Genomic DNA, 18,712 nt, shown 5'->3' with positions numbered 1-18,712 from the left:
TCTCCCTGTCTCTGACCCTCCCCTGCTCACGCTGTCTCTCTCTCTCTCTCTCTCTCCTAGAAATAAATAAAAATATAAAAAAACAAAAAAAAACAGAAAAAAAAACCAAACCACATTGATATTTCCCGTTTGAATAGAAAAGGACTTGGTTACCCTTCCCCTCGTCTCTCGGTCCTTCCCTACCCACCTGTGCACACGTGGACGCCAGTGATTGCTGGCACCTCTACACGGTTTGGAAGCTTGGGGCCATGACCCCCTCTCCAGTTGCGCTCCCACCAGCCCCTCGCTTACTCTGCTCCAGCTACACTGGCCATCTTGGCTTTGTTAAACATGTCAGGGCGGCACCTGGGTGGCTCTGTCGGTTAAGCCTCCACCTCTTGATTTCAGTTCAGGTCACCATCTCGCAGTTCATGAGTTTGAGCCCCACATCAGGCTCTGCACTGTCAGATTCTCTCTGAGAATCTTGGGATTCTCTCTCTCTCTTTCTCTCTCTGCCCCTTCCCTGCTCCTGTTCTCTCCCCCACCCCCCAAATAAACAAACATTAAAAGAAAGTCTCTTACACATGTCGGGCACGTCACTCTTGCCTCCTTCAGCTCTTTGCTCAGATGTCACCCTCCCTGGTCACCTTTCTCTCACACTGTCCCCACGTGGGCTCTGCCTGCTTCCTCACCTGGCCCCCTTTCCTCCACAGCACTCCCGCCACCATCGGATGTGTTTGCCCCATTTTGTCGGTCTCCTACGCACTGCCAGACTGTAAGTCTCTGGAGGGCAGGAATTTCTGTTTCCTTCACGGCTTGTGTCCCCGGGGCCTTCAGCAGTGCCTGGCACCTACCAAGGGCTTAATAAAAGGCTTATGAGTGAATCAAGGCCCTGAGACTTCCACAAGCCTGGCCTAGCCGGCTCCCACCCTGGAGCTCATCATGGCCGCTTGCCTGGCGGCCCCATCCCTGCCTCTTTTACAAACAGCCCTCCCCTGCCCCTGAGCCCATGTTCATCTCCCTCCAGCGCCCCTCTCCCGAACCCGTGACTCTATTTCACCTGGCTAGGGGTGCCCGACTCCCTCGTGGCTCTGTGACACTGGGTGGGCTACTCAGCCTTTCCGAGCCTCACTCTCCTCGCCCATGGAGTGGGCACGATAACACCCAACTTTCAGCGTCAAAGGGCTCCAAGTGGCACACGGCAGGCCCTCGGGAAGTGGCCGCTGCCGAGTGTTTATTTTACCTTTACTGTGAGCTCGTGGGGTGGGCCAGGGCGGAGCTGGGAGCCTCTCCCGTGGGAGTGGTGGCGTTGAATAGTGTGTGTTTAGAGCCCAGTGGAAACAAGGGGGCGGCCCAGCGCCGGTTCCCGTGAGCCCTGCCCCGGCCCATCTTCCTGCGGAGGGAGAGGAAGGCACCTGTTACCTGAGCCTGGGAGGGCACCTCGTGGCTTTCTCTGGCCCGGCCTGGCAGGGCCCCAGGAACCGGAGAGGGCCTCGGGCTTCCTGGCCGCCCGTTCCCAGGGCGGACTCACAAAGGGGAGGGGAGGGGTGGGGGCCTACGATCCGGTCCGGCTTTTGTTCCCAGACACTAATCCTAATCCCACTGGGTATGTCGACGTGCCCAGTGCTGTGAGCATTCTCCTCAGGCCTCCAGCGGCCGCTTCCAGCTCCTGGGCTGAGTTGAGTGGAGGGGGGTGAGTGGAGCTCTGAGGGTCCACGTGGGAGCCATGGCTGTCCCCAGCTCCCATTTCCGGCTTGGGCCTCTGGCTGCTTTTCGCCCTTGCCTCCCACCTACTCCAGGGTTGCTCTCTGCCTCCACCTGAAGCCCCTGTGGCAAGACAGAGGCACTGTCAGAATAAGATTCAAAGACCTCTCCTGGGCCCATGAAGCCCCTCATGACACCGAACCCCCTGCTCCCTCACCCACCACATCCCCTCTGCTTTCCCGTCCATTTCCATTCAGCCACTTGTCTCTGTGCTTCTTTTCCATTTGCCAAGCACGTTTCTACCTCAGGGCCTTTGTATCTGCTATTGTTGCATCTCTGGACAGCTCTCCCTGGTCTTTGCCCAGCCTGTACCCTCACTTCACTTCAGGCCCAGCTCAGATGTCACCGTCTGAGGGCTTTCCCTGTCCATCTGCCCATAGCGCTCACCTTTTCATCTCTTTGCAGCTCTCCTACCCACCTTCCCCTCGGTTTTCTCCATTTTTCTCTCTTTATCCAACCTACCATAGGTGAAATGGTTTTTCACCTATTTATTTATTTATTTATTTATAATATTTTTATTTATTTCTAGGAGAGAGAGAGACAGCGTGAGCAGGGGAGGGTCAGAGAGAGAGAGAGACACAGACTCTGAAACAGGCTCCAGGCTCTGAGCTGGCAGTCAGCACAGAGCCCGACGCGGGGCTCGAACCCACGAACTGCGAGATCATGACCTAAGGGAAAGTCGGGCGCTTAACCGACTAAGCCACCCAGGTGCCCCAGTTTTTCACCTATTTAAAGCGCACAGCTCAGTGGTTTTTAGTCTACGCACAGAGTTGTGCAGCCATCAGCATAGTCAATTTTAGAACATTTTCATCACCTCCAAAGAGAAACTCCATACCCATTGGCAGTCCCTCCGCATTTTCCCCAAATCCCCCAGCCCCTGGCAATCACCGTCTTTCTGTCTCTTAGGGGTTCGCCCATTCTGGATGTCTTACATAAGTGGGAGCACACAATCCGCAGTTGTGACTGGCTTCGTTCACTTAGCATATCTCAGGGTTGATCCATGTGGTAACAGGTGTAAGTGCTTAATTCCTTTTGGTTGCTGAGCAATAATTCCGCTGGATGGATAGACCGTGTTCTGTGGATTCATTCACCAGTTGATGGACGTTTGGGTAGCTTTCACTTTTGTGTTATTATGATACTGCCGTGCACGTTTGTGCATAATCTTTTTTTGTGTGTGGACATGTTTTCGTTTCTCTTGGAATACACCTAGGAGTAGCATTGCTGAGTCATAAGGTAACTCTGAGTTGAACATTTTGAGGACCTGCCAGACTGTTTTCCGAAGGGGCTGCACCGGTTTCCATTCCCGCCAGCCGCGTAGGAGGGTTCCGGTGTCTCCACCCCCTCACCGTCACTTGTTATTATCAGTCTTTTTTTTTTTTTTTTAATGTTTTATTTCTAGGAGAGAGAGAGAGACAGCGTGAGCAGGGGAGGGTCAGAGAGAGAGGGACTCACAGACTGAAACAGGCTCCAGGCTCTGAGCTGGCAGTCAGCACAGAGCCCGACGCGGAGCTCGAACCCACGAACCGCGAGATCATGACCTAAGCGAAAGTCGGACGCTTAACCGACTAAGCCACCCAGGCGCCCCTGTTATTATCAGTCTTTTTTTTTTTTTTTAATGTTTTATTTCTAGGAGAGAGAGAGAGACAGCGTGAGCAGGGGAGGGTCAGAGAGAGAGGGACTCACAGACTGAAACAGGCTCCAGGCTCTGAGCTGGCAGTCAGCACAGAGCCCGACGCGGAGCTCGAACCCACGAACCGCGAGATCATGACCTAAGCGAAAGTCGGACGCTTAACCGACTAAGCCACCCAGGCGCCCCTGTTATTATCAGTCTTTTTTTTTTTTTTTAATGTTTTATTTCTAGGAGAGAGAGAGAGACAGCGTGAGCAGGGGAGGGTCAGAGAGAGAGGGACTCACAGACTGAAACAGGCTCCAGGCTCTGAGCTGGCAGTCAGCACAGAGCCCGACGCGGAGCTCGAACCCACGAACCGCGAGATCATGACCTAAGCGAAAGTCGGACGCTTAACCGACTAAGCCACCCAGGCGCCCCTGTTATTATCAGTCTTGATTATAGCCTTCCCAGTGCATGTGAAGTGGTAACTCATTATAGTTTTGATTCGTGTGTCCCTAATGGCCAGTGACCTTGAGCATCTGCTCATGTGCTTATTGGCTATTTGGTGTCTTCTTTAGAGAAATGTCTATTCAAATCACCTGCCCATTTTTAAATTTGGTTGCTTTTTACCATCAAGTTGTAAGTGCCCTTTCTATATTGTTGGTGACAAGTCCCTTGTGATGTATATGCTCTGCAGATATTTTCCTTCGTCTGTGGGCTGCCTTATCACTTTATTACTTATTTATTTGTTTGTTTGTTTGTTTTTATTTATTTGAAAGAGAGAGACAGAATCCAAAGAAGGCTCCAGGCTATCAGCACAGAGTCCAACATGGGGCTCAAACTCATGAACCGTGAGATCATGACCTGAGCCGAAGTCAGACATTTAACCAACAGCCCAGGCACCCCTAGTGTTTATTTTTGAGACAGGGAGGTGGGGGGGGACACTGAATCTAAAGCAGGGTCCAGGCTCTGAGCTGTCAGCACAGAGCCCAACACGTGGGGCTCAAACCCACTAACTACGAGATCATGACCTGAGCTGAAGTCAAATGCTTACTGAGCCACCCAGGCTCCCCGCCATCTCACTTTCTTGATGGTGCCCTTTGAATCACAAAACAGGCTAATTTTTATGAAATCCAGTATTTTTTTAATGTGTCTATACTTTCTCAATATTGAGAAAGCTCATTCTTTTTTAATGTTTATTTATTTTTGAGAGAGAGAGAGAGAAACCAAGCAAGGGAGGGGAAAAGAGAGAGGGAGACACAGAATCTGAAGCAGGCTCCAGACTCTGAGCTGTCAGCCCAGAGCCCAACGTGGGGCTCAAACCCACTAACCTCAAGATCATGACCTGAGCTGAAGTCAGACACTCAATAGACTGAGCCATTCAACAGACTACCCCTGAAATCCAGTATTTCTAACTTTTCTTTTGCCGCCTATTCTTTAGATGTCCTATCTGAGAAACTCTTGCCTAATTCCAGATCACAAAGACTTATCCTATTTTTTCTAAGAATTTCATGGTTTGGGCTTTTTTTTTTTTTGGTAAGTTTTTATTTACTTATTTTGAGAGAGAGAGTGTGTATGAGCACGTCAGGGAGGGGCAGAGAGAGGGAGAGAGAATCCCAGGCAGGCTCCACACTGTCAGTGCAGGGCATGATGCAGGGCTGTTAAATTTAGGTCTTTGATTCATATTGAGTTAGTTACTGTGTGTGGTGTGAGACATGGGTCCTACATCATTCTCTTGCACAGAATATCTTCATTGTCTAGCAACTTTTGTTAAAGACTGTCCTTTTCCCCCACTGGCAGGCACCCTTGCTGAAAATCAGTTGACCATAAATGTGAAGGTTTATTTCTGAGCTCTTAATTCCATTCCGATGATCTGTGTGTCTGTTCTTTGGCCAGAACCATCTTTTCTCAATTATGGTAGCTTTGGAGAAGTTTTGCCAAGACACTGAATCCTTTAATTATGTTCTGTTCTACTTTTCCTAGATGCTTTGATTCTTCTGGTCCCTTAAATCTCCAAAGTTTAGGATCAATGTGTCAAATTTCTACAAAGAAGCCAGCTGAGATTGTGTTAAATTTTTAGATCAGTTTGTGAGTATTGTCATACCAACATTAGATCTTTTGAAACATGACTGTGGAGTGTGTCTCCATTAATTTAGATCTTCTTGAATTACTTTCAATCATGTTTTGTAGTTTTCAGAGTATATATTTTGCACTTCTTTTGTGAAATTTGATTGTATTTATTGTGTTCTTTTTGGCTCTACTATAAATGGAATTATTTCCTTCATTTCATTGTGGGTGTTCACTAGTGTGTAGAAATAATTGATTTTTGTTTATTGATCTTGGATCCTGAAACCTTGCTAATAAACTTTTGTATTCGGATGGTTTTTAGCAGATTCTCTTTGTGATTTTCTACATACAAGCTCAAATTACCTGCCAATAAAGAGAATTCTAGGGGCGCCTGGGTGGCGCAGTTGGTTGGGTGTCCGACTTCAGCTCAGGTCATGATCTCATGGCTTGTGGGTTCGAGTCCCTCATTAGGCTCTGTGCTGACAGCTCAGAGCCTGGAGCCTGCTTTGGATTCTGTGTCTCCCTCTCTCTCTGACCTCCCCCTGCTCACGCTGTCTCTCTCTCTCTCAGAAATAAATAAAACATTAAAAAAAATTTTTTTTAGGAAGAGAATTCTAGTTCTTCCCCCATCCACTATCATTTCTCTTTGTGGTTTGCCTGACCTCGTTCTTGTCCCATTGCAGTGTATGGTCACTGCTGTGGTCCCGGTGTGTAGGACGGGGACTGGCATGTGTTTGGATGAATGAGTGGAACCGGCATGGTTGGGGCAGGGATGCTCCCCAGCCCAGGGCTCCTGCTCCCCACGTGGCACCTGCTTCTGGAAGGTCCCTGCCATGTCTGCTGCGGGTTTGGCACCCTCCTTCCTCTCCGTCGCGTCTAGCCCTAAGCTTTTCTGTTTGTACCAGGACTGGGGCAGCAGGGAGTTGCTGGAGCTCACCTTCCTCACAAAGTCAGAGCATGTTGGTGACAGTCCCTCTCGATCCCCATTGCCTTCATCAGAGGAGACAGGTCTCATGGACCTCCCCAGCCCCGCCCTTTGAGGGTCCCGCTGATGCTCTCTGGTGCCCCCAAGTGAGTGGGCAGTGTGCCTCTTTTACCCACGAGTGTGGAGAGCTGAGCCCTGGCTGAGTCACTCAGTCATCTGAGGACTGTGAGCCCAGGTCTGCCTGACCCAAGCCCTGTTGTCCCTTGTCACGGCCCTGACAGGATGTAGAGTCAGGAGGGGGCTCCTGAGAGGTTCGGCGCAGGGGTTTTCATAGCCACGGGAACCAAGGTATGTTTGTTCCTCACTCATGCTGTTTCCTCTGCCTGGAACTATGTCCCCCACAGGCTCCTCCCCCCTCGTCAGTCCTGTCTGAGCTTGAACGTCACCCCCACCCCCCCGCAGCCAGTTGTCTACCCTGACTCACCCTTTCCCTCCACCCTCTCCTGGCGACACTGAGTCGTCACCGGGTAACTGTCATTGTCGGTCTGTGCATAAAGTCCACCTCGGGCTCAGTGCCTGACTCGTACTTGCCACTCGGAGACATGGGTGGGGTCTCGGGTACATGGCAAGGGACTGCTGGCCCCCGAACCCTGGTGCGCTGCCAGCCCTCCCCTGGCTCTGTGGCCTGTGAACCAAGGTGATGGCCGAATGCTTTGCAGTCAGACAGTCCTGGGTTCAAATCCTGCCTGTTGGTCTCTGTGGATGTGATCCGGGGTAGAGTCTCTTGGGGCCCCAGTGCCCTCAACTGTAGAGGGGGTGGCACGAAGCCTACTGTCTACTCGTGTGAGCAGCGAACATGCCCATGTGCAGATGACCCTCCGACCCTCCACCCTCAGGCCCCAGTCTGGTAGTTAACCTGTGATCAGGTCCCCCGGGGGGATGGGGGGGCAGTCACTTCCTCATCTGTCCACGTGGCTGTTCCTGTTAGATGGGATGATGAAGCAGGAGGTAATGTCTCTCACACCGTCCCTTCCCTTCCGTGGCCACCCCTTCCTGAGCACAGGCTCTGCCAGGCAGGCTGTGGGGGGCTGGGGGAGCCATGCAGGCCACCCCAGATCCCGCCAAGCAGCCGGGAGACGCTGGGGGAGCTCCCAGGGCACCAAGCATTTCCCTGTTGAGGGCGTGTTGCGGTTTTCGGTGTGTGATACTCCCCAGGAGCAGGAGGAGCGTGGCCTGGAAGACCAGCCTCCCCCACCCCATTAGTGTCAGGGAAGCTGGGGACCCCAAGTTGGTGTCTCAGGCCGGTATGGTGAGAACGAAGCATGCAGCCCCTGGGGCCCCCCACTCAAGGTCAAGTCCCTGTTTTTCTGTGCCTGCGGTGGGCCTCGGGCCAGAGTGCTAGCTCCCCCCCCACCTCCCCCCACCCCCTGAGCTCCAGTGTCTGTGAATATGGGATTGGGCTGAGGGTAGTAGCTGTCCCAGACACCGCTGGAAGGGCTGGAAAGGGCGGGCGTGATGGTGGGTCTCTGGCCCTGGGAGCAGCCCCACTAGAGTGCCGTGAGGCCTGCCCGGCACATGGGAAGTACGATCCGAGCGTTAGACGTCTCCATTATTGCTATCATCGTTGTTGTTAGTGGCAAAGAAACGGTCTCCGCAGGCCAACTGGTTCCTGACTGGGCGGCGCTGGGCAGTTGACCTTGCTTTTCATCTGCTGGGGAAGATTGTTGTGAGGGTCGGGGTGGTGGGAGGTAATGGCAGAGGAAGGGGCCACAGAACAAGGGGAGGGAGCAGCGCTGGGAGCAGGGGCAAGGAGTGGCTGCCTGCAGCCTGACCTCACCCCTACCTTGTTTTTTTTCACTTTTTATCACTTATTTTTGTTTTTGCAACACGTACAACAGGCATGTTCTCATTAGGAAAACACAGCCACTATGTGATACAAAGTAAAAAGCAAGAGCTCCCCTCCTCCCTCTCCTCCCTAAAGGCCAGCCCTGTCCCTGATACCTGTCCTGACCTGCCTGCTTGTGTTCACCTGTCTGCCTGCCCTGCAGGGAGGAGGTGCGGGAGAACTGCGTGCGGTGGCGGAAGAGGTTCACCTTCGTGTGTAAGATGAGTGCCAACCCGGCCACCGGCCTGCTGGACCCCTGCATCTTCCGTGTGTCGGTGCGCAAGGTGAGGCTGGGCTCTGGCTGGGCTCCGGGACTGGGGCCGGGGCTGCGGGCCCAAGGCCAAAGCTAGGGGGGCGGGGGGAGAGGAGGCCAACGGTCCGGTCCAGTGGCTTTAGGCCCGTCCCCTGACCTGTCCCCTCAAGAGAGCATGGAGTGAGTCGCTCTGCCCCTTGGCTAGTCTTTCCCCCCAGCAGTCAGGTTCGATGTGGGGTGGGGAGGCCCCTGGGGAGACACCCGAGGTCCCTTGGATTCCCTGGTTACGCTGCTTGTGTGTCTGTCTCTCTGTGCAGGAGCTGAAAGGCGGGAAGGCTTATTCCAAGGTGAGTGGGGCTGTGAAGGGTTAGTGGGGCGGAATGGGCCTGAGACAGGCTCCCAGGAGAACTTCCAGCCCCTTCTCTGCCCCAAACTGGAGACCCTCAGCTCTGCATGAGATGTGTTATTTTTTGGAAATGTCTTTATTGATCGTCTTTGCCCTTAATATAAGGGACCCAGGAGTTTGTTGCAACACAAATGGCACAGAAGTTCAGAGTGAGAAGGCGGTTTCCACCCCCTTCCTCCCCAGATCCCACCCCTGGCTCCGGTAAGGTCCCTCCAGACTGCTCAAGAAAAGGAGAGTTAGGAAACAGACTCGCAGAGCAGCGAATAAAACGTCCGCGTGTGTGGTTTAGAGGAGTGTAAAATGAGCTCCCCGTACGTGTACTTGTGTACATGCAGACAAGAGGGTCTTTAGATACACAAAAGGGACTTGTTCTAAACACGTTCTACAGCGTGGCTCCCGCTTGCCGGTGCTCCGTGGGCTTGCTGTCACGTCCTCAGATTCCTCTTGCGTCTAACAGAGACGGCGTCCCCTTGTACGGCTGGGTGCTTGGTGCCCCGCCAGCCCCCGCTCTTGCACATCTGTGTTGCCGTTTGCATGGCACCCACTGGGAAAAGTGGGAGAAGGCGGCTCTGGAAGGGTCACCCCTGGCTTCGAATAAACCTGCTTTGCCCTAGACCACTTCTTGGTGGGGGACTCACAGCCCACCCTCCGCAGCCCCTGGGAGGCGGCCTGGTAGCAGGGGGTGGGCTCAGTCCGGAGAGGAAATGCCTTTGCCTCGCCTCGCCCTGCGTGGAAGGCGTGGCCCTTCCCACTGACCGGAGCTCAGGAAGCTCATCGTTCTGGGCCGTGCACTCTGCCCTGGCCTGGGCGCGTGTGGCCATCTGCAGAAACGGAGGGCAGGCTGGCTAGAACTGGGCTGTGGAAGGTGCCCCCGTAGTGGAAATTTCTCCTCCCGTTAATTCTCACGGGCAAGGACAGCTGCCCAGAAGGAACTACCGGCGGCCGGCTGTGGCAGCCCACCTCCACCCGACAGGCACTTAGCAGGTGCCTGGCGCGTGTCAGACCTGCAGGCCCTTCCCTCCTGTCCCGTAACCAAATGCCCTCAACAGGCCCCGCTCCATTCTCTGGGGAAGGAAGCTGGGGCCCAGCGGGGCAGCTAGACTTGGTGCTGGTAGGGGGGCCTGGCCTCGGGCCTGGCTCTGCTGGTTAGGCTCTGTGGGGCCCTAGGCAAGTCACTTACCCAGAACCTTAGTTTCCTCCTCTGCCCACTGGGGGTCCCTAGGACTTGATGGCAGGGCTAGGATGTGAACCCACTGAATCGGATTCTGGCATATGTGCCCCTAAACTCGGTAGTAGAGACTTGCATGCAGCAGGTGGTCAGTAAATGCCACTTGTTGGTGTGGTTGTCCCCCAAGTCCTTAATCTCAGCACCCCCCCACTCCTGCCTTAACTCAGTCTCCTGCCCGCTATCGAAGGCTCTCGTAGCTTCTACACTTTGTTCTCAAGTGTTCTCCCACTTCCCTCTGTGTCCCCGGTGCCCCTCTCTGCACCCCAGAACAGCCAGGTGTTNCATGCCAAGTTCCCACGGGCCTTCCCTCCCCACTGCGTGCTGGCCCCGCGGCTCCCACAGCACAGCCTTGTTTCCCAGGGAACAATGCCTCTGTGTCACAGGCAACAATGTCCTTTCATCTCAGGCGCTGCCCCAGTGCACTCTGGGACGTGGCACAAAGGGCGCTTTGTGCAGCTCAGGGATGTGAGCTCCAGACCAGCCTCTGTCCTTGGGTGCCATTATGCAACACTCAGTCTGGGCTGTGGGGCGGGTCCGGGGGATCTGCCTGCCCCCCTAACCTTGACAAGTTAACCCTTGTGCCGCCTGCCCTGCGCCCACACCCCCTGCGGCTTCCCACACTCTCCTCTGTCCCTCCCAGCTGGGCTTCGCCGACTTGAACCTGGCCGAGTTCGCAGGCTCGGGCTCCACAGTGCGCTGCTGCCTGCTGGAGGGGTATGACACGAAGAACACTCGTCAGGACAACTCCATCCTCAAGGTACCGGGGCCCCACCCCCAGAGGAGCCCGGGCAGACCTGCTCCTCATCAGAATCCCCTGGGGGGTTGTTGCAAATACAGATTCCCATCCCAGATCCTGGGTCAGAAAACCACCCTCAGAAGCCTGGCTCTGCCACTGGCCTCAGTTTCCCCGTCTTTAATTGGGAGTACGGGTGGAGCCCAGCAGTCTTGTTAGGGGTGGGTTGAGCACTTTCAGTGAGATGAGCATCCCCCGGTGTTTGCCACCTTGCATCTCATGACACCTGACGACAGCCCCATCGGGTGTGGTGTCTGGTTTGGTCCTGGTTTTGCATAGGACGGGGTTGCAGATGCCAGCTCATTTGCCTGGGGTCACAGGCAGAGCTGACGCTTGGCCCCCAGCTGTTTGGTTCCACGGTCCGGCTCCCAGCCATTGCCCCATGTGACACGAGACCGCCTGACCTTGCGGTGGAGGGGCAGTGTGCGGGAGAACCCGCCATCCCTTGAGCCGGGCACACCGAGCGCGGCCGCTCCAAGAGCCCAGCCAGGGGCGCATTTCTGGTGGCCGAGGCAGCTCCCTCCCTCCCAGCAGCCAGCCCTCTGGCCTCTCAGGACAGAACTACCTGGACACCCGCCTCGGCCACCACGTCTCTCTTCCTCTTCCCCACACCCTTCCACCCAACTGAGAAAACAGACTTGTCCTAACCACACCTCTGTGAGCTGACCCAGTGGGAGTGTGTTGTGCTTGAAGCAGAGCCAGGCAGAGGTGGCGGACTGGGGCACTGCAGTCCCCAGGCCCTTTGCAGAGACAACCAGCGGTACCCAGAAAGGTCCAGGCCAGTCGTGGTGGGAACCGGGACCTTTCGGTCTCGCCCCAGTGGCCCCGTGCACCCTCAGGCAAATCAGGGGTCCCCAAGGGGGTGCAGGTGGCTGCAAAGCCAGCTTCCTCACATCCTGTGTGCAGGGCTTTGGGCCCTTACTTCCCTTGAGTCTGTGTCTGAGTCCTGCCTCCCTCGTCTGCAGCCTGGGGCCATCACCTACTTTGTAGGCCAGATGAAATAATTCATTAAAAAGAAAGTCTCAGGGGGCTCCTGGCTGGCTCAGTCTTAGAGCACGTGACTCATGCTCTCTGGGTCATGAATTCGAGCCCCACGTTGGGTATACAGCTTACTTAACAACAACAACAAAAGTCTCAGCCTAAGGATCTCCATTTTTGTCAGTGTTGGCACTGGGCTGTGAGCACCCATTCTCTACCCCATCACCCTCTCCCTGTCGCTTTCTCTCAGCCCGTACTCGGGGGCCCCAGCCTTGCCTTGTTTGGGGCATTGGTCTCTGCCCTGGTGGGTGATGCTGAATTTCTGATGGCTTCTTGCTTTCTTTTACTCAACACACTTTCACCCAGCCCCCGCCCTCCGGGTTTGACTCTCTGGGCACCCCATCTCCCACTCCCACTCACCGTGTTGTGCCTGGTGAACCCCCACACCAGGTGGGCTTCGTGAGCCTCCCCCTCCCTGCCTGCCTGCCACGCGGAGTGTGCCCTCACCCACTCCAAGGCCGTGAGCAGGCCGTGAGGCTGGAGAGGGACTGCGGCCCCCTCCTCGGCACAGTTTTGGAGAAACGGTAGCTAACTTTCCCAGCTGGCGCTCACTGTGTGCCAGGCCTCGCCTCCCCGAGTCCTCTCGGCCATCTCAGGAAACAGGTGTCAGAATCGGTTCTGCCCGCCACCCAAGGAAGCGGGGACTCGGTGCGGCTCGATGGCTTCACCAGGGCCAGTGAGGGGGAGAGGCAGTATCGGAGGCCAGCCTATCTGAAGCCGGAGCAGGTGGGCCACGGGGAGGCTCCTGGGCTGGGGGCAGGTGTGGTGTGGCTGACCTCGCCCTCTGTGCAGGTCACCATCGGAATGCTCCTGCTCTCCGGAGACCCCTGCTTTAAGACGTGAGTGTGGGCACAGGCTGCGGGGGGCCACGCAGGGACCCTTCCCGCCTCTGGGCTCTGGGGACTTTGTCTGACCCCGAGCGTGCGCCAGCCCAGTCACAGCCATCTGCCCTCCTCAGGCCGCCGTCCACCGCCAAGTCCATCTCCATCCCGGGCCAGGACTCCTCCCTGCAGCTGACGCGCAAGGGTGGTGGGACCGGCAGCGGCGGCAGCGGCACCAACTCCCTAACGGGATCCCGGCCCCCCAAGGCGAGGCCCACCATCCTCAGCTCAGGTACCCTTCTCCACCTGCCCTGCCTCCCCCCACTCCCGGGGCCCAAGGCTCAGCTGAGTCTCCCCAGGTCCCAAGGGGGGCGTTTGCTGAAAAGACAGAGGCGTTGGGATGGCGTTTACAGCAGGTCATGTGGGCCGATGTCTGAGCCCTTCCTGCATGCCGGGCTCTGTGCGGGACCCCGGCATCACGTCCTGGCCTCGGGGCCCCGTCTCGCAGGAGAGACAGAAGCCAGTCAGACAAGAAGTAAGCCCAGGTCACCTTCAGGTGTGACAAGAGCCATGACAGGCACTGGCTGTATCTGCCTGGGAACAATCAGGGAGGGCTCTCCGAGGAGCTGGCTTTGGAGCCGAATCTGCGGGGTGGGTTGCGGGCAGTGCCTCTGGCAGAGGGGTGTGCCCTGAGCTTGGCTCTCCTGCTTGCTGCTGACCTGCACTGGCTGCTCTGCCTCTCCGGCCCCTGCGTCCTCCCCTAATGTGATAGTGATCGCGTCCCGGCTTGCTTCGGAGATTGGCCGAGCACACACGTGTGCCTTGCCTGGCACACGTATGTACTCTGTTTCCCAGCACTGGGTTTCTGTCAAATTACCGTTATCACGAACGCCATAAAAACTGCGGACGCCTGAATCCGCAGAGGAGACAGCATGGCGATTAGGGGGTGGGGCCACAGGAGAGGGGGCTCCAGCCTCCCCGCCACCCCGTGTCTCGTGCTGCAATTGGTGAAGCGGGGCCCATGAGGGCAAGCCTTGGCCGCCATACCCCGTCCCGGGGGTGAGCCCGGAGCACGCGCCGCCCTAACTTGCCCCACGAGAGCAATTAGAGAGGGCGGCTTGGCCTCCAGCAGCCCAGCGGATGTTTGCGGAGTGATTCTGCCCCCGGGGTGGCTGGGAGCAGAGAGGGCCCTGACCTCAAGGGCCGGGTTTCTTCCACCCCCTTTTTTCCTGTAGGCTCAGTCAGGTAAGGCCTGGAGCTGAAAGCCTGCCTCAGCCTGGAGACTGCTCGCAGAAATAAGGGCTTCCCAGCACCATCGCTCTCGCAGCTTCAGCGGTGGCAGAGTGTGGGGGGCGGGACCAGGCCACCCCAGTATAGATGGTGCCTTTTCCAGGCAGGGTGGGGTTTGAGCCCCCGCACCCCTCTAGCTGGNCCATCTGCAGACCACCTGTTTTGAGAAGCCCTGTGGCTTTGGGCGGGGACGCCGGCAGGCCTGGGGTCTAGCCTGTGGCCTGGAGTGCTGTTCTCTGAGGAGAGGCTAGACGAGATGAGTCCTTCCTTCCTAAGACCAGAACTGGTGGGCAGGCCCTTGCTGAGCCCTGAGTGGGTCCCACCTGGGCCCCTGGTGCCTCCTGCTGGCGAATGCCAGAAAGTTTGTTTCTGAATTTGGGCTTACGGGTGACCTGTGACAGGACTGTCAGCCACCCCCCATTCCCTTATTCCTCCCACTCTGGCTCTGCTGACTTTCGCTCATTTAAGCTTCCGAGGCCTTTGCTTCTGCTGTTCCTATGTGTGGAAGGTTCTTTCCCTGATGCCTTATGTGGCTTGTTCCCTCCCGTGCTTCCTGAAGGCCTCCCATTAAGGCCCTTTCCTCAGAGAAGCCTTCCCTGAGCCCAGACTGGGTCAGACCCCCGTCCACACCTCTCCCTGTTCTGTAACACACACGTCAGTGTGGTTAATTGTGGGTCATTATTCAACATTCTCCCTTCCCTCTGGCCTGTGGCACCATCTCCTCTCACGGCGCCCGGTAGGGTCCCCTGTGCAGAGGAGGGCCCCGCAGATATTTGTGCAACGGACAAATCTGGGCTCCAATGGTGAACCATGGCGGCAGCAGAACCTCAGCTTTTCAGTCTGTTAAATGGACACACTGAGTGCGCCACCCCCCACCCTGACTCAGTGAGAGGACGCGTGTGAACAGCAGGGGCCGGCGCCGCTGGTAAGCCTGTGTCCCCCCCACCCCCCAGGGGTGCCAGAGGAGGCCGAACAGAACCTGTCCAGCCCCGAGGACGTGTTCCACTCTGGTCACTCCCGCAGCTCCAGCTATGCCAGCCAGCAGTCCAAGATCTCTGGTGAGTGCCCGCCTGGCCCCGCGCCCCCGGCCTTGCGCCCTCCTGGCCGCCCCAGTAACGAGCCTCCCCAAATGCCCACCAGGCTACAGCACAGAACACTCGCGCTCCTCCAGCCTCTCGGACCTGACGCACCGCCGCAACACGTCCACCAGCAGCAGCGCTTCGGGCGGCCTCAGCATGACCGTGGAGGGCCCCGAGGGCGGGGAGCGGGAGCACCGGCCCCCCGAGAAGCCGCCGCGGCCGCCTCGGCCTCCGCATCTGTCTGACCGCTCATTTCGGTGAGCACAGTGCTCCTGGAGAGCGGACCCCTCCCAGGGGGCACCCTGAACCTCTGCTGCTTTACCTGGAACACGGGGACAGCAGGGTCCCCCACCTCAGAGGGTTGGGTGGTGATGATTCAGCCAGAGGATGTACACGAAGGGCATGGCCTGGGCCTGGCATGCACGTGCCGTCACGTGTGCCTTAGCGCAGCAGGTCCCCCATTGACGCGCCTGCAGCTTCTCGGAGGCTAAGAGGTTAGGTAACCTCTCAGAGCGTCCGGGTCCGCGTCCGTAAAACCAGGTCATCGCGCCTGCCCTGGTGGCCGAGGTGGGGGCCCAGGTGAGGTCCGGAAGAACAAGCTGGCAGTACGTTCTCACGTGCACTGAGGGCGGCCTGGGTGCTGCAGGGGCTTGCCGGTGCCCTCCTGCCTGTCCCTGGCCGGACTGCTGTGACTCTGCCCTGCTCTGCCCCACCCCAGGCGGAAGAAGGACTCCGTGGAGAGTCACCCGACCTGGGTGGATGACACTCGGATCGACGCGGACGACATCGTGGAGAAGATCATGCAGAGCCAAGACTTTACGGACGGCAGCAACACTGAGGGTGAGCTGCCCACACGGGGAGGCCTGGGGGCAGCACCACCTGTTTCAGGGGTCCCCCGGCTGCCCCTGCCCCTCTCAGCCTCCATCCTCCCCTGTGTCCCCACAGACAGCAACCTCCGGCTGTTCGTGAGCCGTGACGGCTCCGCCACGCTGAGTGGCATCCAGCTGGCCAACAGGTAAGGGTGATAGTGTGGGGATGGGTCCCTAGGGTGGCCGTGGGGCACATGGGGAGAGCGACACTGACCTGGCATTGAATGCCAGTTCTCATCACCACGTTGTGACTTCGGACCAGTCGCTTCTCTGAACCTCAGTTTCCCTATCCGTCAAATGGTGTGGACCATACCGTCTCACCCAGGTGGGACAACACGCTGGGGTGGGTTCTGAGGGTTGCCAGGGTGGCCTCGGAGAGTGCCTGGCACGGGGCGTGGCACACAACAGGGGCTTTATCTGTCTTTATTTTGCACTCTGCTTTTCCCTTCTGGATATGGGAACCTTAAAAACGATGATGCTGACTCGTTTTATTTATTGAACAAGTATTAATTGAGCACCAGCCACACAGCAAGCACTGAGTCAGGAGCTGGGGACGCAGCAGCGAGCAACATGCATCTGTGCCTTCATCATGTGTACATATGACGGGGTGGGAAGACCGAACTTGGGCTTCAACTCTGCAGTTTATAGAGGGCCTTCTTGTGATCATTTATTTATTTGTAGCATGTTTACTGGCTCACTGAATGAAGGAGTGGAGGAGGTTCCCATGTGCAGAGCTGTACTGAAGCCCTACCCCCTTCCTGTGGGCCAGATGGGAAAGTGCACATTGAACATCTAGGTTCCCGGGTGTGGGGAGACCTGGCTGGGCTGCCCCGGGGCCGGCACCTTCCCTCTGGTGCCACTATGCTGACACCTGCTGGCTGAGGCTCGGATTTGCAGCCGCCTCTCCTGGTGGCTTCCTGGGCTGTGCCGGGTAAGGTGGGCTAGAGGAAAACAGGATGCCTCCTTGGAGGTTTGTGAACACCACTCCCTAGCCCCCTGTGACAGTGAGGAAACTGAGGATGGGAGAAACCAGTTTAATGAGGACCCAGGTCCTAGCAGAGCCGCACCCCAAGCCCTGAATGTCCGTGACCCTGTGGGTGGGTGGGTCTGGCTTCAGCAGGGAACAAAAGCCAACCAGGCTTCCTGACCGCCTGCTGTCTTCTTGGTAAGCCTCATAATCCCTCTGCATCTCAGTTTCTTCATCTGTCAAATGGGGCGGGGTGGAGTCTTTCCATGCCAGGGCCGCTATGAGGATGGGGGCAGCATGCTCCTCAGTGTAAGCTGCTGGTGTTCAGGAAAGACTCAGGCACAGCCCCTAGCAGCTCTGAGAGCCCAGACTCTGATACTTACCATCTGCGTTGCCCTAGGCAAGTGACTCCGCTTTCCTGAGCCTCAGTTTACCCTTCTGTGAAACAGGGCCAGTTAGTTAACAGTGCCAGCTCATGGAGTACTTACCATGGAAGAGCATCTAGAAGGACAAGCTGACCTGTTCCTCCCCGCCCCTCCCCTACAGGGTCTCCTCTGGGGTCTACGAGCCTGTCGTAATTGAAAGCCATTGAGGAGCGGGTGTCCAACCTGGAGAAGGGCCCTGCCTTCGCGGGCATCCAGGCCCGCATCATTCCACGAGGGACCTTCCGCTTCGGATCACCTTCCGCGCCACATCTCATCTGTGCCTCCTCCGTGCACTCCAGCCCCACTCCTGCCCCCAAAGCATCATTCCACTGTCCCCCCCATCCATGCCGGGACCTTCCTGGCCTGCCAGGCCCCGGGCACCACTGTGAATATTCTCCTCTGAACCACTAGGGGGCAGGCCACGCAGGCCCACGAAGCAGGTGGACAAGACCAAGCTGGCCAGGACTGCCCCGCTGGAGACCAGTTGGGCCCCTCAGTGAGGACACGCAGTGGCACCTCCGTGCGGCGATGCCTGTGGCCGAGGGGCCTCTTGCCCTGTGTCCCTGCTCGCCCCAGGAGCATTGGCTCACCGTGCCCTGGCAGGGCCTTGCTCTACCGCCCCCCTTGCCCTTGGGCGGGCCAGTCCTCCCCCAGAATCCTGCCACCGCGGCCCCCTGACTGCTTAGTGCTTCAGCCGTCCCTTCCCTGGGTCCTAGGGGACCCGCTGGCGGCCTTCTCCTGGGAACCGAGACCTCAGACCCACACTCCACATTGAGACCCCCCTCCCCCAACGAATGTTCTCCTGCTGCCCCGGCAGCCTGCACTTTGCACATGCTTGTCTCCAGCACAGCCCGCCTGGCCCTAGCCTGCCTTTCCCCCGAGCCCTTCGCAAGGATTCCTGGGCACTGCCTGCTATGCAGTCAGCGCCTGTGTCTNTGTGTAGCTCCAGCTCAGGCCTGACACCCACGTCGAGAAAGGTCTGAGCGTCGATAGTGGCTCACCTCTGCTCGGGGCTGGATCCCGAGCAGCTGGTTTCCTGTAGGAAGCCAGGGAAGGTGTCTCCCAAACCCTTGCGGGTTGAGAGTCGGGCTGGGCTGGGCTGGGCTGGGCTTGGCAAGCAGAGCCCCCTCTCCGTCCCTGCAGGGTCAGCTGGCCCAGGCTGGGGCCGATGCCGAGAGGCAGGTGGGCTGGGACTGGGGTGGCCTGGAGCTGGCTCCCTGGCCAGAAAAGCCTCAGCCCTCCTCTGGAAGCATCCCCCTCTCTGGGCGAAGGAGAGGTGGGGAGCAGTCTGGCCCTGCCCCTGCCCCTCGCTAA

The 18,712-nt window shown here is 57.3% G+C and overlaps 1 protein-coding gene across 1 annotated transcript in view; it reads left to right on the top strand.

The window, feature by feature from the left end:
* EEIG1 (estrogen-induced osteoclastogenesis regulator 1) overlaps window positions 1–18,327 on the top strand; it is a 33,599-nt gene extending 15,272 nt beyond the window's left edge. Inside the window, exons 2-11 of the mRNA XM_077768285.1 lie at window positions 8,393–8,513; window positions 8,800–8,829; window positions 10,757–10,873; window positions 12,740–12,786; window positions 12,906–13,060; window positions 15,012–15,116; window positions 15,199–15,394; window positions 15,856–15,977; window positions 16,083–16,152; window positions 17,520–18,327. Of these exons, the coding sequence (XP_077624411.1) occupies window positions 8,393–8,513; window positions 8,800–8,829; window positions 10,757–10,873; window positions 12,740–12,786; window positions 12,906–13,060; window positions 15,012–15,116; window positions 15,199–15,394; window positions 15,856–15,977; window positions 16,083–16,152; window positions 17,520–17,565 (1,009 nt within the window). The 3' untranslated portion in view covers window positions 17,566–18,327. The remainder of the gene's footprint in view (window positions 1–8,392; window positions 8,514–8,799; window positions 8,830–10,756; window positions 10,874–12,739; window positions 12,787–12,905; window positions 13,061–15,011; window positions 15,117–15,198; window positions 15,395–15,855; window positions 15,978–16,082; window positions 16,153–17,519) is intronic.
* The last annotated feature ends 385 nt before the right edge of the window (window positions 18,328–18,712 follow it).

The sequence above is a fragment of the Crocuta crocuta genome, unplaced genomic scaffold (assembly GCF_008692635.1).
Source record: "Crocuta crocuta isolate KB4526 unplaced genomic scaffold, BGI_CrCroc_1.0 scaffold35, whole genome shotgun sequence".
NCBI classification, from domain to species: Eukaryota; Metazoa; Chordata; class Mammalia; order Carnivora; family Hyaenidae; genus Crocuta; species Crocuta crocuta.
Note: the sequence above shows the minus strand (reverse complement) of the source record. Positions and strands in the feature narration are given on the sequence as shown.